The 23,870-nt window shown below is 49.1% G+C and overlaps 9 protein-coding genes across 12 annotated transcripts; 4 read left to right on the top strand and 5 right to left on the bottom strand.

Annotated features, from left to right (window-relative positions):
* Window positions 1–125: 125 nt before the first annotated feature.
* Window positions 126–5,565, bottom strand: FOIG_00177 (uncharacterized protein). 3 transcript variants are annotated; one of them, XM_031196187.1, is made up of 3 exons: window positions 5,122–5,565; window positions 1,762–4,836; window positions 126–1,709 (listed from the first exon to the last, which is right to left on the bottom strand). In XM_031196187.1, exons 2-3 carry the CDS (start codon window positions 3,694–3,696, stop codon window positions 684–686), a joined length of 2,961 nt encoding a protein of 986 aa, XP_031071954.1. In that variant the 5' UTR covers window positions 3,697–4,836; window positions 5,122–5,565; the 3' UTR covers window positions 126–683. The 3 variants fall into 3 exon arrangements, with proteins under 3 accessions (XP_031071954.1, XP_031071955.1, XP_031071956.1); XM_031196188.1 differs by lacking the exon at window positions 5,122–5,565 and having other exon boundaries at window positions 1,762–4,159; window positions 4,216–5,035; XM_031196189.1 differs by lacking the exon at window positions 5,122–5,565 and having other exon boundaries at window positions 1,762–4,142; window positions 4,216–5,035.
* FOIG_00176 (uncharacterized protein) lies at window positions 5,075–6,693 on the bottom strand. Its single transcript, XM_031196186.1, has 2 exons — window positions 5,326–6,693; window positions 5,075–5,164 (listed from the first exon to the last, which is right to left on the bottom strand). Exon 1 carries the CDS (start codon window positions 6,553–6,555, stop codon window positions 6,163–6,165), a length of 393 nt encoding a protein of 130 aa, XP_031071953.1. The 5' UTR covers window positions 6,556–6,693; the 3' UTR covers window positions 5,075–5,164; window positions 5,326–6,162.
* FOIG_00175 (uncharacterized protein) lies at window positions 6,108–9,010 on the top strand. Of its 2 annotated transcripts, none has more exons than XM_031196184.1 (2): window positions 6,108–8,231; window positions 8,306–9,010. In XM_031196184.1, exons 1-2 carry the CDS (start codon window positions 8,103–8,105, stop codon window positions 8,540–8,542), a joined length of 366 nt encoding a protein of 121 aa, XP_031071951.1. In that variant the 5' UTR covers window positions 6,108–8,102; the 3' UTR covers window positions 8,543–9,010. The 2 variants fall into 2 exon arrangements, with proteins under 2 accessions (XP_031071951.1, XP_031071952.1); XM_031196185.1 differs by having other exon boundaries at window positions 6,108–6,833; window positions 6,902–8,987.
* A 1,375-nt stretch (window positions 9,011–10,385) lies between these two features.
* On the top strand, window positions 10,386–10,571 carry FOIG_00174 (uncharacterized protein; the record flags this gene model as incomplete). The annotated part of the gene is made up of 1 exon (XM_031196183.1): window positions 10,386–10,571. One exon carries the CDS (start codon window positions 10,386–10,388, stop codon window positions 10,569–10,571), a length of 186 nt encoding a protein of 61 aa, XP_031071950.1.
* A 174-nt stretch (window positions 10,572–10,745) lies between these two features.
* FOIG_00173 (uncharacterized protein) lies at window positions 10,746–11,198 on the bottom strand (the record flags this gene model as incomplete). Its single annotated transcript, XM_031196182.1, has 1 exon — window positions 10,746–11,198. One exon carries the CDS (start codon window positions 11,196–11,198, stop codon window positions 10,746–10,748), a length of 453 nt encoding a protein of 150 aa, XP_031071949.1.
* Window positions 11,199–12,470: 1,272 nt separating this feature from the next.
* FOIG_00172 (26S protease regulatory subunit 8) lies at window positions 12,471–14,341 on the bottom strand. Its single transcript, XM_031196181.1, has 2 exons — window positions 13,748–14,341; window positions 12,471–13,693 (listed from the first exon to the last, which is right to left on the bottom strand). Exons 1-2 carry the CDS (start codon window positions 13,980–13,982, stop codon window positions 12,759–12,761), a joined length of 1,170 nt encoding a protein of 389 aa, XP_031071948.1. The 5' UTR covers window positions 13,983–14,341; the 3' UTR covers window positions 12,471–12,758.
* A 399-nt stretch (window positions 14,342–14,740) lies between these two features.
* Window positions 14,741–20,888, top strand: FOIG_00171 (Ca2+:H+ antiporter). Its single transcript, XM_031196180.1, has 3 exons — window positions 14,741–15,928; window positions 15,992–18,720; window positions 18,770–20,888. Exons 1-3 carry the CDS (start codon window positions 15,742–15,744, stop codon window positions 19,196–19,198), a joined length of 3,345 nt encoding a protein of 1,114 aa, XP_031071947.1. The 5' UTR covers window positions 14,741–15,741; the 3' UTR covers window positions 19,199–20,888.
* FOIG_00170 (uncharacterized protein) lies at window positions 19,512–21,311 on the bottom strand. The gene has a single exon (XM_031196179.1). The coding sequence runs from the start codon at window positions 20,785–20,787 to the stop codon at window positions 19,660–19,662; it is 1,128 nt and encodes a 375-aa protein (XP_031071946.1). The 5' UTR covers window positions 20,788–21,311; the 3' UTR covers window positions 19,512–19,659.
* Window positions 21,312–22,246: 935 nt separating this feature from the next.
* On the top strand, window positions 22,247–23,641 carry FOIG_00169 (uncharacterized protein; the record flags this gene model as incomplete). The annotated part of the gene is made up of 1 exon (XM_031196178.1): window positions 22,247–23,641. The coding sequence occupies one exon, from the start codon at window positions 22,247–22,249 to the stop codon at window positions 23,639–23,641; it is 1,395 nt and encodes a 464-aa protein (XP_031071945.1).
* Between the last annotated feature and the right edge of the window lie 229 nt (window positions 23,642–23,870).

The following is a 23,870-nucleotide window of genomic DNA, read 5'->3' as shown; positions in this document are numbered from 1 at the left end:
ATCACACGTGTTTCCCCTCCCGTGACGCTTTCCGGAGCCAAGATTGCGATGGTGCATTGTGCCGTTCTGGGTGACTTGCTGCAATTGGGCCCAGATGCGCCTCGACATCTCGCGTGATAGATACAAGGACCAATTGGGAAATCGATATATTTGGAATAACAACATTCTCTATTGTTGTTGTATTGATGGGCTAACATAGCTCCACGATAATATGTGATATATCCAGACGTGGCTCCATATCCTCAGGACCATAGTATAAGTTATTTTACTACAAATTAACTTAACCTATTCTGTTATCATACATCTCACATAAACGAATCTCTCGCAATGGTAATCGCACACGCAATGTAGCCTTTCATGACCCTACTATGCAAGTCCAATGATTCCAAGGTTGCTCCGTTCCCCTTCCATCATACCTTTTTGTTCTACTATACAGAAAACCCTAAGAACCAATCCTACTCATAGTAAGTATCAAACCAAGGTCCCCCTTAACGTTGATTTTTTATAATGTCTCTTTCGTAAGCATTGCATGCTCGCTGTGCTAGCCTCCTTATAGAATCATACGCAGCTGTACCATTAAACGCCTGTACCATCCATCCAGTTTCCGTTTGTTGCATTATTCCATGTGTCATATGCAAGTGTGCTCCATAATAACCGTTACTTATTCGTGATGCATCCTGGTTCTAGTGGCGAAGGCTGCCACTTCGTAGTCGTCCGTTTGGAGCGCTTGACGCTCGCTCGTTCATCCTCGTTACCCATTCGAGGACTGTCTCATAGCAGAGAACATACTGTCGCAGGCTCTGCACCATGCTGAGTCGTTGCTCTCGGAAATCCTCCACCGTCTTCTGGATAAGATCCACGCTATCGTCGTATAACCAGTCAACGTTGATGTTTGCGCCGCCTCGAGCTACCTTTCGCTCCATGTTGGATCTTTGACCAGGGGTAAAAAAGTTAAAGTGCTTGGTAGACCGGGGTGACATGTCCCCGTTCTCGCCCATGTTGACATCTCCGTCATGATCACGAGATCGTACCGAATCCATCTTGGCCTGTCGCTGACGCTTCAACATATCAATAACACTGTCGACAGTGCAGAATGTCCCAGTACGACCACATCCAGCGGAACAGTGTACCAGCATTGGTCGTGCTCGAGAATCGGCCTCGGGCTCATCGTACCATGTAATTGGAAGTGACTCAAGTGACGTAATCTTGGATCCCACCACCGAAGAAGTCTCAACAGGGAGGGCAGAACGTTGCATGACATTGGCCAGCTCAACCAGCGCCAACAGGTGCGATGGCTGTGCAGGTGTACCAAAGTCAGGCCATGACGGAAAGTGCAAATGAGTAATCTCTCGAATGGGCGCAAAAGGATGAGCGGTATGAGAGAGTGCAAACTTGCGGACGATTACGTAGGGGGTCTCTGCGGGGCCTTGAGTTGGTCTCGGTGTAGGTGTCGAAGACTCGAATGTTGTCGTGGTGTTTGCGCGCTTGCGTCCCTGTTCGCTGGCCGAAGCCGATGGCGTGTGATGGGAGTCGGACCTATGCTTGTCGATGTCAAGAGACACCTTCTTTTCGGACAGAAGCTTCAGTCTAATGGCTCCAAAGTCTCTGCCCTTCCAGTAAGGATGACACTTGAGCTGCCCGCCTTCAGACTCTGCAGTCAACATGACGACTACACGCACATCTTGCTGCCAAATGACAGACCAAAAGTCCTGAATAGACGTTAGTCAATTTTCGCATAGTGTAAGTGGCTTACAAACATACCTCGAAAGTGGCGGGGAGCGGTCCCTGAGTGGCGATGTACTGCTTGTTGCTTCGGGAAGCTTTGAGATGGCTTGCGTTGATGTAATCACATGAACCTTCAGGCTTCTCTTGCAACTTCACTCGAGCATGCTCGAAAGGCAAGATATCTTTGTATCGATTCTTGACTCCCTTCTCAACACCACAGAGCTGCACCTGGCTCCGCTTATCCTTGTTCTGAGGGTTGAAAGCCGCATATGCCGCCTTCATACGAGATTGCTCATCAACCTCGATATGCAAGAACTTGTCCGAAACCTTCTTTCCGTGGTCAGGCTTCGCGGCGGCCTCTCGTAGCCAGCGCGGGAGAGAGGGTGAGTCAAGGGCTGAAGGTCGTGATACATCCAATTGGCCAACACCATCAGCCAAGTCCATATTCTGGCGAATGTTGGAGAAGAACGGGTTGACGTCATTGCTGGCATTGGGAAGCATGACTCCGCCGATGACAGGTGCAATTCCTCCATGACCAGGACCGGGTTTTCCAGGAGATCCAGTTGCCGATTGGTGATCGACCATGTCGGGGAAGTTCTCCTGGAAAGAGTTGAAGCCACCCTTCAGGATACAGGTGCCACCAGTGTACCCCTCACTCGTGAACTTCTTGATCATGTTCTGAGCGGTAATAGCATCGCGCTTGTCAGAGGCGTGAGCATCATAAACAACGATGTAGTCAGTGTCCTGCCAAGTAGAGAACTTCTCCGAGTCAGAGCTAGTCTGGAAAGTCTGCTTGAGTTTCTGAATGTTGAAGGTGGCTCGCTTAAGAAGTGTAGTGGGTATGCAAAGGTTGAGAGCACCTTGAATTCTGGACTGTGCGTAGTTCTGTGATGATCGAAGGTCAAGAATAAGCAGTCTTTCCGGCTTCACACTCTGAAGAATATCCCGTAGTTGTTGGCCTGTGATCATGTGAGGCTGTCCAGGCTCCAGAGTTGCTGGTACTGTTGCAGAGCGTCTAATATCTCGAGCATCAGGAGGATCGGGGCGATGTTCCATTACAGATAGCCGAGGGTCGCGATCTTCAGATCGAGTTAGACTCGTTCTTTGCTGTGGAGGGTCCATTGGTAGCGGGGAGTCGAATCGGGGCATGTTTAGAGCTGGAACATGGCCGTAGAGAGATGATTCGGAGTTACGCTTGGAGTCTGATGACACATAGGCCGAGTCTCCTAGGCTATCCTGGTCCACATCCATTCGGCTGGCTGGTCGAACATTGGCAGAGCTCAAGCCACGGCCAAATGGCGATGGGCCGCCAGTGTCACTTCCATGGGTGTGCCATCTGGGAGGTCGAGGGCGCACAGGTGCAACTCCATTTGATGTCACTGACGTCTGAGCATAGTGACTGGTGGAGAGAGCAAACGACTTGCCCCGGTTGAAGTCAGCCTGTCTCTTGAAGGCCTCGAACTCGGGATTGGCATCAAGAGGGACCTGCTTGGGAATCGCAGCCTGGAAGGATTTTACTGATGATGAAGGGCTCCAATTCTCGTTAGGAAGCCCTGAGGAGGAATCTCCACGGTCATTGGCTGATTCGACGATGAGGCCAAAATAGTTAGGACTTGGTGATCTGTTGTCAGAGACCACGCGAGGCGAAAGCTTGGGCGGAGGGTGATTCTGGCCGACCGAGTATGGCATCCGGGGAGAGGCGAGAGGAGTCGATGATTTTGTTGGCTTAGTTGGTCGAAGTGTTTGAGAGTGAGAATGGGAGTGGTTGATGTTATACGAATTAGATCGTGAGTGGGAAATATTATTAGAATGAGACTGTCCGCCGGGAGAGTGTCGTGCAGGAGTCTTCATTGTATAGTGTAATGGCGTCCGGTCGCCAGTCCTGGAATCATGCATAGCGAAGGCGGTGATCGGGGTAGTCGACGTCATCTCTGGAGACGCAGGGGTAAAGAGAGGCTGAGCGAGGCTCATAAAGCCATGGTGAAGAGGTCGAGAATTAGATTAAGTGAGTGAGTGATGGATTGGGAAGAAGGGGACCTGGAGTTGGTTATATCGAGAATAGTAGCAGCAAGTCTAGCTTCAGCTAAATAAGGGTCTCGGGGGGCGAGGGGACCTAGGACCGAGAAGGGTGAGTGCGAGTGTAGTGTAGTTGTGGTGTAGTGCGGGAGTGAGTAAGGCAAGGCAAGGTAGATTAAGAAATGCAAATGCACCAGAGATAAAGATGAATGAATGGATGAACGAAGGCTACCCTCTTCCTTTAGGCTAGGCTAGGTCAAGAAGAGAAGCGGGCAGTTGGTGGGGTCTATCAATCCGATCCCTGGAAGACTTGGAAACAAGCCAAGAAGAAGGGGGGGTGAGGGGGCCCTGGGCTGGGGGTGTCACCACTGGTAGGGGTCAGGGGGTGATGGGCCTAAAACCTAGGGGAGGTCAGAGGCTGTGACAGTAAATTAGACGGTAGCCGAACTTCAGATTCGAAGGGTCCTGACGTACGTTACTGATGGTGCTCCAACCAACGAGCCCAGACTTTTAGTGCCAGTCGGTGTAGAAGAAGAAGTAAAGAGATGTGGTTGAGCTGAGAAGAGTTGAGAAGAGTTCAGGGAGCACAGCAGAAAAGGCGTGTTGTATTGCAGTAACACACGTACAGGGCGTTCACAAGAACAAATGCAGCCTGCAGTGCTCGAAATGGTGATGAACGGTGGCAACAAGTTTATGGGTACACACACTCACACACAACCAGTGGTTAAAAGAACGCCGTTACCGTCGGGGTCAGTGGGATGGCGACGGTGGCGTCTCGCGGACGATGACGTGCGGTGGAGAAAGGAGGATCAGAGAGGACAATCAACAGCCAAAATGGGTGATAGAACGGAAAGAAATATTTATTCTGGTTTGCCTTCTTAGATAATACTTATTAGACTTTAGAAATTCATAGACTATCCTGAACTCTCCTATATTAGAAATACTATGTAGCCGCTCGCTGTTCGCATCCGTGGCGTTCATAATGTCCGAGGATACAGGTTTGTAATCCAAACCTGCAGCTGTCAAGATGAATACGGTTCCCAGCTGTACGTACCCAAATCCTACCGTAACGTCCCTTGCAACCTACCGTATCGCCTGTCCTCGTGCGTCAGCGTTGCAAGTGGAGTGAGTCCTCTGTGGGGAGACGAGAAAACGGACGGTACAGAAAAGAAGCAAAGCAATCCTGCATCAGTCAAAACCTGGAAAACTCGCAGCCAAATCGTTCGATTATACGATAAGATAGAAGTTATCACCAGATTCTTGCCAGGGCTGAATGCAAGAAGGGACCTGTTTACCCTGAAACTCTAAAAGGCTGAAAAGAAAAGAAAAAGACATGAGGAAAAAAAAGTCACGAAGAGGCATATCGTTGCAGTAGCCTACCTAAGCTTTTTAGTCTGGTTACAGTCACCGACGTCGATCATGGCTACCGTACACCTGCATGTCAAAGTGCATAAACACTCCTAGACACTGACAACTCCAAAGGGTCTCACTTCTCCTGTGTCATTCTCTTGCTGAACCGACGATCTCATAGTGGCATGTTTCGACTAGAACTGTGTGGGTGGCGCAAAAGAGAGAAGAACCAACCAGTTGAATAGATACAAGCAGTTCTGGATAATACTGCAGAAACAGCTCCCGGTGAGAACGGTCGTTGGGGTTAGGGGTGGTCGCGTGTAGTAAAGATCATCCAAGCGAATGGACGCTTGCTTCTGCAGAAGGGGGGGAGGAAGAGACACTGGTCCGGAGAGAGTGTGTGTGGTTTTTTGTTTCTGGTGCTGTTCGTGCAGGTGGACAGAAGGACCCTTGAAGATCATTGAATTCGCAATTGTGCGCTTGTCCTTAACTGTTGAGATGTTTGGTTGATCTTTTGGTAGTTTCTGGCGGTGGAGGTTGAGGAGATTTCGTACAACCTGGCCAATAGTTCAGGACAATGAGGTTCAGTATAGCTTCAGGTGATAAACTCTGACAGGTACAATATAATTGATTCAAGGTATCAAACTCTTTCTATTAACAATGTAGTAGCAACTGCAGGTACTAGCCTAACTAGCCTGATAGAATAGGTATTATTGAAGCTTATTACCCAAGCTTCAATCACTACAAATGTCTTTCTCTCGTATTCTTACAACTCAGCACTATAATAAAGTTCATTCGAACATGCAGATTCCATCATCTCTTTCCCCTGTCCCACGATGATCCAGATCATTTTCATACTTTCATCCCCCGCTGATGTTCATCCTCCCCCTCTGTCTCAAATCGGTCACCGTCTCTCGAGTCTTCCCCCTGACTATATCGTCATTGCAGCGTCAAGGGTCCCCACCTGGAAAGAAATAATGGAACGGGCATGGGGGCGTGTATGCATCTGTTGGTCTGGCTTGAACCAACCAGAAATCCGCGTGGCGCCGTCGTCAACGTCACTGGTCCGCATCAGATTTTTGCTTCTTTTTCCAGTGTATCCATTGATTTATCTCCGCCATTTCGATCTCTGCCCATTTTGACATTTGCCAACCTCCGTCTGAAAAGGTCGATAGAGTCTAGAACGAATCTTTTGCGAATCACGGTTTGTTTTGTGCCTTCAGCTCTGGAGAATGTGTGTTTAGATCTCACGTCAACGGTCGTAAAGTCTGATGCCGAGTCTCGACCAGGTCTGTACGAAATTAAATGCTGCGGCATGACGTAGTTGATGAGACGTTGAGCAACCATCCCACTCACGCTCACCGTTTTGATACTGTTGTAACGTCTTGATAGCCCGCCCAGTAACGGAGTTTCAGCTGAAAAGCCATCCGCCCAAAGGCAAAAGCTGAATCGGAACCATGCCATATCCCGGCTTCGGCTAATGTCAAAAAAAGGCTGCCTCTCCGCTAAGCGATTTGATCTTGTGTCGATGATTTTGTTTCAAGGCTGTCTCGCTCATGCTCTCTCCCTTGTTGCGAGATGATTTCAGGGACCGCTGCTTAGACTAAGGCAAAGCTTGACACAAATATCAGAAACGTAATGCTCAATTATAAGCAGGGTGCTCGGGCTTATGCGAGGATTGTCTGGTGCATGTCACTCCGACGCCCTTGTCCGAGTCGCGGACGAAGCTATCCAGCTTATCGGTATTCCATATTCCACCGGCCGAAGCTTAACAAGCCTCGATTATCAACCAAGCCCTGCGAGAATACAGTAGCTGCCGTTTCCTTACGGTTCCTGATTAGGGCATCTAACGGACGCTAAGAGCACACCCTTGCAGATGGAAGCCTCAGACACCAGACATCTTTCTCACCGTCACGTCTTTGCTTCAATCCACATCGAAGGGCCTGGACCCTGAGATCATCCCCTCCATAACGGATAGATTTGTCAAATCAACGCTTCAACTAGGGTTGCACGCGAGTAGAGCAATTCATCAGCGGCGCTTGCGATTATTCTAAACAAAGACCCAACAGCATGGCCTCAATCTTGAAAGGACCAAGGCGAAAACAATCTCACTCAAGTCTTTGCAGACAAAATACTCTCAGAGTGGAACTGTTCGAGTAGGAATCGAAACTTTAATCGCTTACCGCTAGTTGTTCGCGGAAACATGGCGTTGATTTCCAACTTCAGCCAAGGCTGTGTGCCAGCGAGACGCCGCCTTACAGTACTAGCCTCATCGAAGCAAGGCGGACCCTTGAATTTCTGAGCTTTAGCATCTTGGGCGGGAGGGGCACGAGACTGACAACAAACTGTTGTTTTAGCCAGGAGATGCCTGACAGAACTAGATTTATCCCACTTTGACAGTTTGCCATGTTCAACAAACCTGCAGAATCGTTCCCACGGGAAATGGATATCGAAAGATCCACTGAAGTCTGACTGAGTCCCGAACGCCTTGTGCGCCTTGTGCAATAGAGGTCTATGCTACCTCAGTGACGTATGATGGACCGTTCTCGATGCTCAGGCTGTGCTTCAGCTGAGCAACAACGCACAAGCCAGTGTGTTCTAGACACAGGGTATGACATCGTCGACTTGCCATGAGCCTCTTTCTTATGGAAATTATCATTGTCGATAATCAGCTGTGGTTCTGTCTAGACATAGTATCCCTGCCGTCGATGCGTCCAGGCATGTCGATTATGCAAGACGGTGTTGACACGAAGCAGTTCGGTTTCTAAATAAGGCAGGAAGAATAACTGCAGTTTTAATTGATTACATGGCCTCTTTGGTAGCCACTCGGGTGGGATGTGGGAGTTGAGGGTTCTCTGTTCCGACTGGTTGAATAACCTCGAGATGGGTGGTACCCTGACCTTAGTCTTTGTTCTTCAAAATCAGGGAGGACAGAATCACTCCCAATGATATTGTTCTGCGGTTGATACTTTTCGTATATTTATGAGAGACGTCATGGTGGACTGTTGTGAATGATTTGTACCGTTTTGAGTGCTCAGTCCGAGTCCCAGTTGTCCAGCGTCATTCAAGCCAAAGCTATTGCAAAGCTATCCATTATAGGGACTGTTCCGATACTATGCTACGATTATACATTTGAGCTTGTATGTTTTCGGAGAATCTAGTCTATATCGTACACTTTGTTCCTGTCTGGTCCAGAGCTAATTCGGCCCGTCAGAGTCACTACATCACCGATGACCAACTGACTCGTAACCACCTACTCGACAGTCCGTCACAAGTACATCACCAAAAACACATACATATCAAGATCACGATTCAACCCCAAGCCCTCAATCCTCGATCCTCGATCCTTGTCACCGCCAGAGAATCAACTCATATCAAATGCCCAAACAGTCATCCTCATCTTGATCGCAAAATAAAAGCATCGGGCCTCACCGGTAGAGCTATCAGCTGACCAAAGCACTTATACCCGTGCGCTGGAAATACCTGTTTTTAATGGGAATACCAAGCTTCGATTGCTGTTCTAGACTCGAGCATGAATCTGTTTAGCGTGACACGCGACTCGAGCTCTTGAAACTCTGGCAGTTGTCGGGGCGCCCGAGCGGCGTCTGATAGAGCTCAAGTGGGACGGAACGACACGTCTTGATCGTTAGTTTGAACGTTTTGAAGGGTTAAAAACGCCGTGGCTGGTCACTGATATGTAGGGGGACTCATCAATAGTACAGCAAAACGAGGGAATGGTGGTTAGTCTCCATAGAATTCATGTAACTATATGCCTAACTATGAGTATATTTACATAACTTCAATGAGGATTAAGATCAGGGACCCAAACCTTGAACTTTATGGTCATAAACTAGCCGTAAGACGCCTAAACTCAACATCATATATGAAGCCTTCACGTCATATCATGTTTTGCATATCTCCAGGTTTTGTCATCTGAATGATCCCATCAGTTCCTGCTGAAAGCTGAAGGTCCGTGTTTTTGTTGTTGGCAATGTGAGCCCGAGTTCCTGAGCGATGGTTCAAGCATACTTCATATCCTCTTGGTCGACAAGTCACATCCGATATTGAGACTGAGCTGAAAGCTTGCTGACAAGCACTGCTTCCCTCATGAGTCGTCAAACCAACCACACAGTAATAAGCTCAAGCCACAAACACAGTAACTCACCTCCACCAACGACTCCAAAGTGCAAATCTGAAACATATCTCTAAAGCTGCCCCTCGCACCATGGCAACTACCTTTTCCCAGCATGACTCTTTAGCCAGGTCTCATCATCTGCTGACTTTTTTTTTTGCTTCCAACCTCGCTTTTCCCTGAAAATCGTACCTTGGCTAAACTAAGACTTACACGCGATCCATGTCTCAGATGTCAGCGGAGCGATGGCTCCGACGCAAGGGCATGCGACTACTGGGGAAAAGTCAATCGACCAGCTGATGCTATTCGAGACAATTCGCATGATGTTATGAGCTGTTTATCGTATTCACCGTATGCGGTTTCAGAAATCACCGTTTTGTTGATGCAAGGGCGAGCAAAAGTTGACTCTCATCCACCAACTGGTGCAACAAGAAAGCAATTCTTAGACCACATCATCATAAACCTACCAAATTTATCATAATCTAGGACCTAACCCTAAGCTTAGGCCTGGGTTGCATAAACTCATCATAAGGATATATGTGCACATTCCCCTTTTATTCTTGCATCCAGGTTCAGTGATGGGGTGACAACTTGGAGAGCTCAGTGTCAGTACTCGTAGGCGACTTTGCTTTGCCTCTCCCGATGATGCCTGTCGCTTCTCGTCGTTGACTCGACGGTGGCCAAACCAAAAGGATTATCTACTTGGCTCCTAGGTATTTGGGATTGGAAGCTGTGTTACTGAAGATACCAACAACGACCAAGCTACACACCAGCCTCGTCTGTGTTTCTAGGCGCTCGCAAGCTCTATCTGACACCCCTTCCATGGCCGATATGAGAATAGCCTTGTCGCTTTCATCCAAGGTGGACGAAATAATCATTGCTAGCTGCCCTGCTTGATTCTTCTCCTCAACCTGAGATACAGACTTCTTGAACATCGATAATGCTCGGCGTCGCTTATCAGGATCATGAATATCGGCAGTATACATTTACAACTATTCTCCCAATTTGATGTGTCTTCAAAGCTTCACCACCTTGTCAATTGAGAATCACTCACTCAACCCGGGGTGTATTAGTACTGAACGTAAGCTCTATTTACATGTCAGATCTAGCCGTTGAGTGACTGAACAGTGGTGCCGACTTGTTCATATGCTATTCAGGAAACATGCACCGTACATCCCGTCGCAAAATCCAAATCACTGCTATGCCTGCCATCCATTCTGCCGTCGTTATCGCCATCTTCCTCACTGTCGAATCAGGCGATGAGGTCGTTGGCGTTCATCTCTTTGTATCAGCTTTCGCAACTGGTACCATGTTTCTTTCTGCGAGATCAGAGTTACCTGATGAATAGTTAGTTCTTCGATTCAATCTTTTGATCGACATCTGGGATGCTAACGGAACCATTCGAGATTCGGCGAGTGCAGATGTTGATGTTGAAATCGAGGATATCGTCGGTTTCGGGGGGCACCGCATCATCTGTCTGATTCTTCTCTTCGACGTCTTCCGGCGTTCCCACAGTCAGCTCCTACGTTTTTGTTTCCTGGTGATGTTTCATGTGCTTCTTTTCATTTTCTCGCCTTGGGTCGCGGAAGGCTTCAGCCTTGGAACTCTTCTCAAGATGATCCCATTCACCCTCGTCCCAAAGTCCCTGAACAATACGGACTTCCTGTTCGACAAGCTCTTCTGTCTCTTTATGGGCCTCTCGGAGAGCAGCTGCAGTCACAGGAATTTGAAGTCTTCGTGGTCGCTTGGGCTGTGGAGATGCCTGAGACGCCTGCGTGCTTCCGTGCCGCTTCAGTCGTCCTCGGTATGGGAGTGTCACCCGGTTAGGAACTGTGTTCCCCTGTTCCAGTGGCTTTGGGGCTTCTACCTTCTGATCGGCGTCCAAGATTTCATCAATGTTGGGTGCAATGTTCTCGATGCTGTTATTCTTAGGGCGCGTGTTCAGCCCGGCCTCGTCTTTGGATGGGCTGGACATCGTAAAAGAGTCACGGACGATGATGTAGGTCAAATGGGATATTCGGTGGTAGGTTAAAGAATTAAAGGATGGTGGAGTGATGAAGGGGGATGAAGAATGCTTTCAATCTGTTGTTAGATTTATAACTCACACGGGAGAGAGATAGAGAGAGTCAGTGATTCAAGGAACGAAAGGGCGGTTATGTCAACACTGGTGCGCAGTGAATCATAGCCCTGCGTAAATTAGGTACCCAGGTACTAAAGAGTTTCTCTGTCAACGTCCCTGTGTTTTATGTCTATAGCTATTATCTATTATCTCTCGGTATCATTCTTGAATTCTAGGATCCATCTCTCTTCACATTCATCTCTCTCATGTATCGTCGACTTCTCCGTTGATCTTCCTATCACCTCCTGTGCATCTTCGACTGTGCCTACCTGGCAAGTCATGTCAGTATTCCTTCATTTACTTACTTGTATCACAATACCAACATCAGGCGCTGTCAAAAGACCATTTACAATACGAGAGCGACGCAGATACTACCACTAGAATTTCGATCTTATTCAGACGCACCAATACCATACTATTAGGAACCAATCTCACCTCACATATCTTTATATCCATGACTTCAAGCTGATGTTGTACGTCGTCCAGGAGCTCGCTTATGAGTCGAAACCCTCCTCCCCCCAGCATCGCGGCAACCTCACCATGCCGGGGACAAAGCACATGGCTTACGGCGATGGCGGTTGAACCAAGGGCGATCCGACCGACATGCAGTTTGAGACCATATGAAAGGGAGAAGGAAGTCCGAAACTGCTGCACAAAACTGCCGTGGCTGTTATTGAAAGCGCATGATATATACACATGCGACAGCCAAACCCATAAACGTTAGACAAGAGTTAGGATGTATATCCAGAGCTTAGGTTCTATCATCATAAACTCGCCATATGAAGCCCTAAACTCATCATAAGCCCTCATTCTAAGCGTGATATGCTATACTTCAAGTTTGAGTCGACGATATCTATCCACAAGTCTGTTCTTTAGATTGACGAGGTCACCGCACTGGATTCCCACCGAAGCAACTGTGCTCTTGTCGAGGAGAATCCTGAAGCTGACATGGATGACTTTGTGTTTGGAAGCAAACCAGGAAGAGAAGCGTATTCAACAGCTCTCAAGTTGGAACACAAAGGAGCCAAGTTCCAAGACACGGGCCAGTAAGATCAAGATCAGACAGACTTCATCAATGCTATGTCTGTCCCAAACATCGGCCTCTCAAAAGTCACATATGAACCCTGCCCGGTCAAACTCACCCAGAAACCAACCGGATTATTATGTGGTTATCATTCACATGTACTGACTTGTGATATATGCACAAACTTCACATATTAGAAAGATCATACTTGTGTCGCTTGAGATCGTTGTTTCCATTATGGTACAATCTTCTATCCTTACAACTCCCCTCCCGCTGTCATGACCCAACCCATCTATGAACGACCAGGCTCTGTCGCGAACCCAGCAGGTTAACCAGCAGCAGAGACGACAAGAATATGGATAAATAAAAGAACGCCCCTTGTTGCAATTTTCTCACTTCCAGAGCTTGCCGAGAGACACCTCCTTGTCGTCGTGCTTGTTGAGAATCTTTGCTGTGGCAAGCTCGAAATCTTCTTGTGTGACGTGCACTCTTCGCTCTCGGAGAGCGTACATGCCTGCTTCCGTACACACACCCTTCAGCTCAGCACCAGAGCACCCGTTCATCTTTTCCGCGATCTTGGTGAGGTTGATGCCACGGGTGAGGTTCATCTTGCGGCTGTGAATGCGGAGAATATCCGCTCGGGCCTCGACGCTGGGCGGAGGGAACTCGATCTTTCGGTCGATACGTCCTGGGCGCAGGAGGGCAGGGTCGAGAATGTCGAGACGGTTGGTGGCCATGATGACCTTGATGTTCTTAGTGGGTTCGAAACCATCAAGCTGGTTCAGCAACTCAAGCATAGTTCGTTGGACTTCGGAATCTCCTCCTGAAGAACCCTCCACTCGTGAGGAACCAATGCTGTCGATTTCATCCATGAAGATGATAGATGGGGCGTGCTCTCGGGCCATGACGAAGAGTTCTCGCACCATGCGACTACCCTCACCAATGTACTTCTGGACCAGTTCGGAACCTGACACTCGGATGAATTTACAAGCAGTGTGGTGAGCAACAGCTCGTGCCAGTAGTGTCTTTCCAGTACCAGGGGGGCCGTATAGCAAGACACCCTTGGGTTGTGCAATTCCAAGAGACTCGAAAAGCTCGGGGTGCTTGAGACCAAGTTCGATAACTTCCTTGATCTCCTTGATCTGCTGGTCCAAACCACCAATCATGTCGTATGTGCTGTCGGGAACCTTCTCCACCATCATGAGAGAGACTAGAGGGTCGACGGAGGAGGGGAGCATCTTCTCGAGTTTGTAGCTATCGGACAGGAGGGTGACTCGCTTTCCTGGTGTGAGCTTGCCGATATCGACACTATCCGACACGTCGACCACTGGAGAAACGTTAGCATTGACAATTCCAAGCTAGATGAACTGGATGAGCATACCATATTTGCCTTCCGGGTGGACTTTGACCAAAATCTTCTTGGTGCTCATGACCTTGACGACTTCTCCGACATAGGAACCAGGCTGTTGCAACAGACCCAGCTCTTCCCTCAACAATCGCACGCGGGAGTTGTAGTCATTTCTCTGAGCTTCAAGACGACGAAGCGCGGCTTGTCCCTTAAGGATCTCAAGCTTCATAGCCTCGATCTTGTTGTGGTAGTACTCGTCGAGCGCCATGTTTGGCGAAGCTCCCTTGACGTCAGGGAAACGAGCTGATAAGTATTGTTCGGGGGTGTAGATATGTAGGTTTTGGCACGAATTGCCAGATTCACGGGTTCGGGGTGGAGGCGGAGATAGTAATGCGTGTCGGGGATTGGGTGTGTTGGTGATGGTTTGCGATGAGGTTGAAGCTCGATGACAAGGCTACAGCTTGTCTCGTAATCCTCCAGAGCGAATGAGTGCACGGGCCAAGCAGGTGGGAGCTGCCCTCCAAGGTCGGCGTTATGTTGTGCCGTCGTCCGGGCGACTACGGGTGTAGGGTAAGCTTTACAGAAGGTTCGGTTGGGACCACTGTGATGGAACCAGCCGAGAATTACAAACTGTGTGTTCTTTAACAGTGTGAGAGATTAAGTTTATGGCCTGTGGTGGCCGAGTGTGGTTCCTTTTACATATCGGGTCTCTGTGTGAAATGTCGAGTCTTTCAAAGGCCGTTTCATTGTGTCAAGTTCTCATACGGTCTACAACGTCGTCAAGTGTACAGACTCATGGCTGCCACTCATAGTGGAACTCCACCATCCACAGCGCTCTCTGCCGCGTTACCCCCACTGAGACACACTAGACCGCTTAGGAGTTGATGCAAGGCTCATCGAAGCTGACATGACATCGGCTGTTAAGGTATCAAGATATGGTTTGCGAAGGAAGATTGATCAGCACCCGGCTAAAGCGGATGAATCTCTCCTCTTGGCCCATGATCTTCCTCGGAATTCTCAGAAATTCGGACATCTCATCGATTACCTTCGGTACCCCTCTGTTGATCAAGTCAACTGTCGTGGAAAGAGCCGCCTGTCTGCTACCAACCAAGACCCTGGGGATGCATAATGACGTCGAATCATTGGACGAGGTTGAACACGCGCAAGGTGCGATAAGACACACTAAGCTGCCATGGGGAAGGTTGGCTGATCACGAGCTGCGAGCTTGGCTAAGGTGGACCAGGCAAAGGAGCTAGACTAGGGGTTGGTTCTGTCGATGTCGATGGGCTAGCTTGTTTATCGTCTTATGTACATAGCCAGAGTCGATTTGTGAGAGTGATCCATCGATTTTGAGTTGGATACAGTACTGTTATGTAGACTACAGTAAACTTTCTTTGTGTTCAGCTAACGGAACCTGAAAACCCATTCCTTCTTCCCCCGTAAAATAACAGGAGTCAATTGTGAGCCTTCACGATTTATCTGGCGCTCTCTGCCTTGATTCCTTCTTTGCGCAGTCTGTTGCGCTTTCTTGGAAAGCTCACTGCAGCTTGAGTAACATCATTTTACCAGAGACTTACTTGCTTGCTCGGAGACTCCGTCCATCTCTTTTCCCTCATCAACTCCCTCTCTCCCTCCCTCTGAACCTTGTCCAGAAAAGAAACAAATTCCAGCTCGTCTCAGTTGTGTTCATCTCAATTTTCAAACCCAACTGAGCACAGTCCAGTCCTGCCTATCCCGCTGCCCAATCCTTCGTCTCATCGCGATTCTTGGTTGCTTGGGCCGTTTTGATCATCGCGTCGCATCGTCTGTACGACTCTCTCGGCGCTGCATCGTGACATTGGCATGCCCGGCATTCCCTCTTTTTCTCAAGTATAGAGATAGGTACAGCTTACGTCTGATCGCATTTGTGAGCTTGTTTCTTATTTATTGCCTTTCTCTTGTTTGTTCACCTTTTGCATCAAACAAAAGTTTCTTGTGATAAAAATCGCCTATTACTCGACCGTTGATTGCAGTACCACTGTTCTACTATGGATCCCTCGAGACGGGAGAGCTCGTCGACTGGGCATCAACTTGGCGACTCGTCTGGCAATGCATCTCCATCGGATACGCGTCATCCGCTTGCCCAGGCCGAATCTGCCGTCCTTCGCGAAGCAGAGGGCTTGTCAGAGAGCTTCCAGTCCACTGACACTGTGCGGCGGAGACCAGAGGGTTATGGTAGGTTCCATGCTCTATGCCTTTTCTTGGCGAGAGACCGGGGTTAATTTTAAATATTCCTAGGCTCGATAAGCGGTCCAGCTGCTTCAGGTTCAGCTCAACAATCAAAAGAGACATCTCAAGAGCGCAGCTCGGCTCGCGCTACCCAATCTTCGCGTCCTTCGAGAGGCCCCGAGAGAATGCGATCCGTCACTCGACTACGAAAGCCACCAATGCCTCGACGCCCATCTTCGAACACGCCTTATCGCGGCGGTGTTTTCTCAGCCGATGACGATGTACACGAGGTAGAAGCCGATGCCGCCGAACGTCAACAATCATATCGTCGTAGACCTCAGCTCTCGACCCAACTCTCTCGAGTTCAATCGCACACGAATGAAGACGATGAAAATGACGACACCAACGACGATAATGGCGAATCGACAGAGAGCCCTGCTGAAGCACAAGCGGATGAAGAAGAGACTACCCCAGTCGAGGGCCAGGACGACTCAGATGGCGACGTCAGTGAAGCCGAGAGCTTCACCCTCAAGGACAGACAGCAGGCCATCAACCAGACTCACCCTTTCGGTATTCGTGTATGGAAGCCAGCATTGTACAAGAAGGATCGTTCAATTCAGAAGTTTGCACAAGCAGATATTCATTCTGCGCCTGGCGGAAGGGTGAGCAGCTGGCTTCTCGCTTTCAATTTGCTCTGGACCCTCCTATTTGGTTGGTGGTTGGCCTCGTTTGCAGCTATTGGCGCCATCGTATGCCTGCTCTTTTCTGCTGCTCCTAGTGGGAGAGAGTATGGAAGAGTTCTATGGGGTCTCGCAGGATATCTGTTCTACCCCTTTGGCAAGTTTGTCCGTCTGGAAAAGGACGAGACCTACATGGACGAGGACCAAGATGAAGGACGCAGCATTTCTGAATACGAGCAATGGCAAAGCGGAGACCTCGAGTACGGCCGATTGTTCTTTGGACCCGATCGTAATCGCTCGATTGTCGGACGCTCGAGAAGAAGTATCGATTCTGAGCCCAGCGAGACGGAGAGCTTGCTTGGACGTGGACGACGCGGTGAACCCGCGGAGCTCCCTCCCCGCATCAAGAGACGGCTTTTTGGGCGTGGCCAGTGGAATATTGGCCGTGTCATCTTCTTCATCTTCTTCTACTGTCTCATTTCGCCTTCGCTCCTCCTTGTATCCGGTATCTGTTGGTTCTTGGTTTTCTGGATCCCCATGGGCAAGGCTACATTCTTGCTGTTTGACCACCTTCGACGACATCCCCTGGCTTTGTCTTTTGAGACCGATATTAGATATATCCGTGAAGACGATGGCCCGAGCTCTTCAGTCCTCCTCTGCACATACCGTGCTGTAGGAACTCGATACTGGAAGTACACTGTTGATGGTACCAATATCTTCCTCATCAACCTCATGGTTGTCGTCGTCTTTGTTATCGCCGATTGGATTGTCCTTGAGGGCATCTTCCATGTTGAAGGATTCATTACATCTCCGGCCTTCCTCTTCTGTGCTGGACTCCTTTCTATCATCCCTCTGGCTTACTTCATCGGGCAAGCTGTTGCATCTATCTCAGCTCAGTCTTCGATGGGTGTGGGTGCTGCCATCAACGCTTTCTTCGCAACTGTTGTCGAAGTGTTCCTCTACTGTGTTGCCCTTACTCAAGGTAAGGGACAGCTCGTCGAGGGAAGTATTGTGGGAAGTATTTTCGCAGGTATCCTTTTCTTGCCAGGTATTTCCATGTGCTTCGGTGCTATCAAGCGAAAGACGCAGCGCTTCAACGCCAGGTCTGCGGGTGTGACCTCGACAATGTTGCTGTTCGCTATTGTTGGCGCCTTTGGCCCTACTCTGTTTTATCAGATTTACGGAACCCACGAGCTCAACTGCATGGACTGTGAGGACTACAACACCGGCGAAAACAGAGACTGTCGACGCTGCTACTTTAGCCAAGCTCCTTCACTTAGTGACAGGTTCTACTTGGAGGCTGTTCGTCCTTACTGTTACATGGCAGCAGCCATGTTGTTCTTCTCATACTTGATTGGTCTATGGTTCACTCTCCGAACTCACGCTGCTGTCATTTGGAATGCCGAGGTTGAGGAGAAGCGACACGAAGAGCATATGCATTCGTCCAGTCTTCGAACTTCTCAAGTTCACAGCCATCCTCATACTCACTCTCAAAACACCGCTGAGACCAGTAGTGCTGATGTTCGCGATACTCAACTTTACAAGCGTATCCTGGGCCAGTCCCTTAAGCAGTCTGGTTACACAGAAGACCTCTCTCGCCAGAGCTCTACAACCGGACAGACCGCCCCTGCCAATGGCTCAGCTTCGACTCCCCATGTTGTGCCTCCTAAATCCAGCGGCGGTGAGCAGTCTCGCTCTGCTCTTCATGTTCCTGGTCTAAGCGATGCCGACAACAAGATCCTCCAACGTGAGGTGACTGAGATTGCTGCCGCGGCTGCGACGATTGCATCGCGCGAACGCATGTCGCGAAAGCCATCAACTGTGCCCCCCACTCATGCTCCGGGCGCTCGTCCTTCAGCGAGCCGTCAACACACCCACACGCATGCCGAGACTGAGGGCCCTGCTACCGAAGCTCACCAAGCACATGGCGGTCATGATGCGCCCAACTGGAGTCGTGCCAAGAGTGCCATCATCCTTCTCGGAGCAACCGTTTTGTATGCCATTATCGCTGAAATTCTGGTTGATACTGTGGATGTTGTTTTGGAAAGCTTCTCGATTGACCAAAAGTTCCTTGGTATTACCTTGTTCGCCCTTGTTCCCAACACTACTGAGTTTTTGGTAAATAGTTTTGTTCCCTATTTGACAGATAATTGCTAACCAGCTCTAGAACGCCATCTCCTTCGCTATGAACGGAAACATCGCCCTTTCCATGGAGATTGGTTCGGCTTACGCTCTGCAAGTGTGTTTGCTCCAGATCCCCGCGCTCGTCTTCTACTCGGCCTTCTGGCCAGGTGTCCCGGAGGGTGGTGACCCGGCGTTGTATACTTTCTCGCTTCTCTTCCCTCAGTGGGATCTAGTCACGGTCATTCTGTGCGTGTTCTTGTTGAGCTACATGTACGGTGAAGGAAAGAGCAACTACTTCAAGGGTAGCATTCTTATGTTGACCTACTTGGTTGTCGTCATTGGCTATTACTTCAGTGGATATACGGATGATGCTATGGGCATGGAGCGATTCGATGTCATGGGAGCTGATGGTAAATACCAGAGCTACAAGACGATCGGTAGATCAACGAGGGGCATGGCATTCCCAGCATGAGTTGCTGGTTGGTGAGAAAGGGGTTGAGTAGTTGTGTGGGGAGAATGTGCATTTACATGGACCGTTAATACTGGACGAACATACACTACATCATACATAGTACATTCGATGAGCCCTTGATTCGAGGGTCTGCATTGTTTGGTGTTTACATTTCAAGAGGTTAATTGTTTTATGGTGGGCTACTGAGTTATGAGCATTGGGAATGCGATGGATTTCATTATGGACTGGTCATTGTAAGGTGTTAACATCTGGATTTAGTCTTTCCTCACCATTGTCATTCTATCACAATAACCTTCAGCTCGGGTGACAACGTGATTAAGTCAAAGATATGTTACTGATATTGACAAAGGCCTATTATATGTATGACCAGACAAGATATGTAAAGATACTATGTACAAAGAAGTGACATGCTGCCAGATGTGATATTATATCAACCCCTCATCTCAAACAAGGTGTTTCGTTTAGGCCATGCCGAAGCCAGCGGAGGTCATGACGCTCTTGGCGCTGTTGTAGTCAGAAGCACTAGCAATGGTCTTGCCCTTGAAGTTGCTGAGGAAGCCAGTGTTGGTGCCACCGAGAGTACCAGAGCTGCCGAAGCCGTTGAGCTGACAGTTGCGGCCAAGAGAAGCGGCACAAGCAGAGCCAGAGGTAGGAACACCGAAGAGCTGGCCCTGGTAACCCTTGGAGTCAACGGGGTACTTGACGTTCTGGAAGATGTTACCCTCAGCGAGGACAGAGCCAGAGTCGATCTCGAAAGCGTGGTCAGGGACATCGTGGAAGAAGTTGTTGACGGCGTGGAGGAGAGTGTTGCCAGAGACCTTGGGGCCACGGCCGGAAACTCGGTAGACGTAGTTGTTCTTGAAGGTGACGAGATCGTTGGAGCCGGCGAAGTAGAGACCCCAGTAGTGGTAGTTGTTGCAGCTAGCAGACCAGCTGGTGGTACCATCAATCTTGCTGTTGGAGATGGTGACACGGTTGCAGGCGTTGTTTCCGAGGACAATGTGCTGACGACCGATGAGAGAAGTGGTAACATGGTCGATCCAGACGTTGTCAGTGTTGTCGAGGGTAATGGCATCACCACCCCAGACGTATTGAGGGTTAAGCTCAGTGATGTGAACGTTCTGGATGATGACGTTCTTGGAACCAACGATTCGGAGACCCTTACCGCGGATGACACCCTTGGAGCCAACGCCGATCAGGGACTTGTTGGAGCCAACCTTGATACCCAGAATACCGGCCTTGTCATACTTGACGTTGACCTTGGGGGCGTTGGGCTGGTAGTTGCCACACCAGTTGTTCTGATTGATGGCAGTCTGGCACTTGGATCCAGTTCCCCAGGGAGCACAACCAGTCTCGCTAGCGGTACCCTCGGTGCCGATAAAGTTGATGGTGCGGTCGAGGTAGATAACTCGGGCGGAGGAGTCGCCGAGGTAGGAGACGAGCTCAGCGGCGGTCTTGGGGTAGACGGCTCCAGCGTTGCCTCCTCCTGTGGTGGAGGAACCGAAACCCTCGGCGCGGGTGGGAAGAGCGCCGAGGACGGAGGGCAGAGCGGCGGCGACCGCGAATAGGGTCTGGAAGAGAGAAGGCATGTTGATATAGGGAGTGACAGTGGCAGTATGTTATGTGTAAGTGAGGACTGTAAGAAGAAACCAGAGACCCAGCTACTGGTTGTATGAGAAAGAATGAAGGAGAGAATACTGAGAAGCAAGTCAGAGAGAGAGTGTGAGATATCGTGAAGTTCATATACTGTCCATCTCAGTCCATCGTGTAAGCCAAGCAAGCCTGATCCTCCACCCTATGGAGTCTTGATAATTACAAGGTATCATACTAGCATCGGACAAAGGGCCCTTGGCAGACGGGAATTCGGCGAAGTTGACGATTGATTACAGCCTTATTTCGGGGTGTAATGCTTCATCGAGCCACGGACCCTCCCGGCCCATGTTGCCCTATTCGGAAGCGGTCCGGGATATGATTCGTGGGAATTCCGTCGATGTTTCGGCGTGGTGGGTTATCTGTAGAGCCCACGCCCCCCTATCCAATGTTAATATTCCCAGTGTCAGGGTGTTGTTCTTGGCGGACTTTTTATTTAGATTGTGTACTCCGTAGAGATAAATGGATTATGGATGTAAGCAAGATGGGACGATTCTGAAATCATGATCCCGCGTATTCAGAGTGGAGCGCTTCGGTAGATGAGGCGTCCGGATCCGATGCGGTGGTTCGGCCGGCTAAAGGAGAGCCCAAGATGGAAGGTCCTTCATTTATCACTGTGCCAAGGGTTCTAATATGATTGATTAGTAGCTGCAACGTTAACTCTATGCATATCCGTAATGTCACTATCCGGAAGTATTCTAGAACTTAGGTTTAGCCTCTTTGTGACAGGTACTCTAAACAAATAGTCTAAACAGCTATCTATCGATAGCTTAATTTTAGGGTGACATATCGTGCTTGACCATTCCATTTTCTTCAGGCCTCCGATTCACTAGCTGCTGATAAACAGAAACAAGTCCTGTGTTTTCAGCTCGGGCTTCTGGTGAGGTTTTGTTTGACAATCAGGTGGAAAAGGGAGGGGCGGTACTAGGCCCATGTGGTGATGGGGCTGTTCAAGCGTGGCTCATCGCTTCGTTCTTAGCTCTGTTGGTTCTTGACTCGTGAGTGTGTTTCATGTTGATGATTTTCTTTATCTAAGCTCTGGTGTTTTAGCCATTTGACTGAACATAAGCTTGTCTTTGGCTAAATTGCCCTGTTCGTCTACCATTTTTGGTATGCAAATGTCTGGTGTATACTCTGTGAATATCTTCACCGTAGAGAATGGACTGTTGTTCATCAACTCTCGGGTAGGTTTTGTCTAAACACTAGAACGCACTTATTGCCATGGTCGATGAAGCCTCTGTAAGTTATCTCGAACATGAGTTTGCGTAGTCCAAGATATGGGTATATATTGCGTCTTTCTGAACCTGAAGCGATGGTATTGAAGTACAACTCACGGCAGTCACAAAAACTACACTCCGTACAACCCGATTTACACTTTCAACATTCTACTCTAGCAGCATGTCATCCCCATCTAATAATACGAATTACCAACAGCAAAGTGCTCTGCCTAATCTTCCAACTGAGATTCTACTTGAGATTCTCGACAAGGATTATCTGGAATGGAAGGACTACTACAACCTTCGCCGTACATCATCTCGCCTATCCCACCTTGCTCGCGAGCCCATGTACCGGGGAGGAGACTATTGCGTCTTTCGAATGGCTTGCTTTCGTGGTGATCTCGATACGCTAGCTATTTGTGCTCAGCATGGCGCCGTGCCGACCCAGTGCAGTCGGAAGAGCCTGTCCGATGGTCCTTTGGGTCTCATTGAGCCGGGATACGGCCTGTACCGACGCAATACGGAAGACGACTACCAGGAGTGTTGGCATTGGAATATCTGGGGCGACGGATTTCACGGACCCGGCGACGTTGTTACACTAGGATTCTATGAAGGTAACTTTTCTGCAGAGAGATTCATCGAGGTTTGGCAATGGCTGTCGGACCAGGGGTGTGAACTCTTCACTTTTATGAAGCTACGCTCTCTGGTCCGCATGGGCTTTCCTTGCTTCTCGTTTGCTCTTCTATCTATGCTTCCGACCGCTACTGACAAAGCACATCATCAAGGAATCTGCGACGTCATCCATTTCCTCTACAGTAAGGGTTTGAGAATCCCTCATCCGGACAGGAGACTTTGGAGGAGAGGAACGTGGCCAGCTTATTTTCCTTTAGCCAGGGATAATCGCCCAAACATGCTGCAGGCTCTGCTGCAGACTAATTGCCCACCCTCCATTCTCGAGCTCTACTTGAGACAGGTCAACGATGAGGGTCTCGTTTTCGATCATTCGGAAGCATGGGATCCATACTTCAAGGGATTGGAAACTATCTCGCAACTTCTCTCCATCTTGTTTGATGACATGTTCGCTCCCTGGATCTACAAGGGTGACAGTACCCGTAGTATGAGCGATGATCTCCAAGCAAAGATCTGCTTACTGACTCAACATCAGGGCGCCAATGCTTTTGAGCTGTACATGCTTCGGGACATTCTCGCAGCTTTGCGAAAGATTGATGCCAGAAAGGAAAGCCAAGGTGGTCTTGACTTTGAGCGTGATGGGGTATGGTGCTGGTATGAACTATGCATGGCAGTTAGCTATATCTCTGATGAGGATGTTCGAAAGCAAACAGTGGATCTTCACTTCACCAGTCCTGGAGACGTACAGATGATTCACCCCTACCTCAGTAGAGGGTGGTTCCCTCCCAGCGAACTGGCGCATGCGAGGAGAACGGTCCTTGAGAAGAGAGCTCTTGAGTCTGGGCAAAAGACCGAAGATATTGAGCTACATGGGCAGAGACCATCCACACGTAAGTGGGCTCAAATGCCCTTGGATGCTTGGGATTACATCCTCAACTGGCCATGACGATGATCGAGTGGTGGCAGGTCGTAAAGCAACTCGTCCGAAGTATTTCCTCCCAGCAGCAGTAACCAGTAACCGTAGGTCATTAGCTTTTGTAGTAGTATAAATTGAAAAAGAAAACGGTTGTATAAAACGCCCTGAAGTTCCCTACAAAGATAACCAGTAAATAGTTATTAAATAGTCTGTGAAGTTTATGGTGAGAGTGCCCTAATTTGATTGGAAACCCGGGGGG

Source organism: Fusarium odoratissimum (genome assembly GCF_000260195.1).
Source record: "Fusarium odoratissimum NRRL 54006 unplaced genomic scaffold supercont1.1, whole genome shotgun sequence".
NCBI classification, from domain to species: domain Eukaryota; kingdom Fungi; phylum Ascomycota; class Sordariomycetes; order Hypocreales; family Nectriaceae; genus Fusarium; species Fusarium odoratissimum.
This window is presented reverse-complemented; position numbering and strand designations above follow the sequence as displayed.

Coding starts and splice junctions, on each gene's coding strand:
- FOIG_00177 (XM_031196187.1), bottom strand. CDS start 3,696: ATGAGCCTCGCTCAGCCTCTCTTTACCCCTGCGTCTCCAGAGATGACG. Junction 1,710..1,761: donor CGCTCCCCGCCACTTTCGAG/GTATGTTTGTAA, acceptor ACGTCTATTCAG/GACTTTTGGTCTGTCATTTG.
- FOIG_00176 (XM_031196186.1), bottom strand. CDS start 6,555: ATGGCATGGTTCCGATTCAGCTTTTGCCTTTGGGCGGATGGCTTTTCA.
- FOIG_00175 (XM_031196184.1), top strand. CDS start 8,103: ATGATTTGTACCGTTTTGAGTGCTCAGTCCGAGTCCCAGTTGTCCAGC. Junction 8,232..8,305: donor ACGATTATACATTTGAGCTT/GTATGTTTTCGG, acceptor TCGGCCCGTCAG/AGTCACTACATCACCGATGA.
- FOIG_00172 (XM_031196181.1), bottom strand. CDS start 13,982: ATGGCGCTCGACGAGTACTACCACAACAAGATCGAGGCTATGAAGCTT. Junction 13,694..13,747: donor CCACCCGGAAGGCAAATATG/GTATGCTCATCC, acceptor ACGTTTCTCCAG/TGGTCGACGTGTCGGATAGT.
- FOIG_00171 (XM_031196180.1), top strand. CDS start 15,742: ATGGATCCCTCGAGACGGGAGAGCTCGTCGACTGGGCATCAACTTGGC. Junction 15,929..15,991: donor GCGGAGACCAGAGGGTTATG/GTAGGTTCCATG, acceptor AAATATTCCTAG/GCTCGATAAGCGGTCCAGCT. Junction 18,721..18,769: donor CCAACACTACTGAGTTTTTG/GTAAATAGTTTT, acceptor AACCAGCTCTAG/AACGCCATCTCCTTCGCTAT.
- FOIG_00170 (XM_031196179.1), bottom strand. CDS start 20,787: ATGCCTTCTCTCTTCCAGACCCTATTCGCGGTCGCCGCCGCTCTGCCC.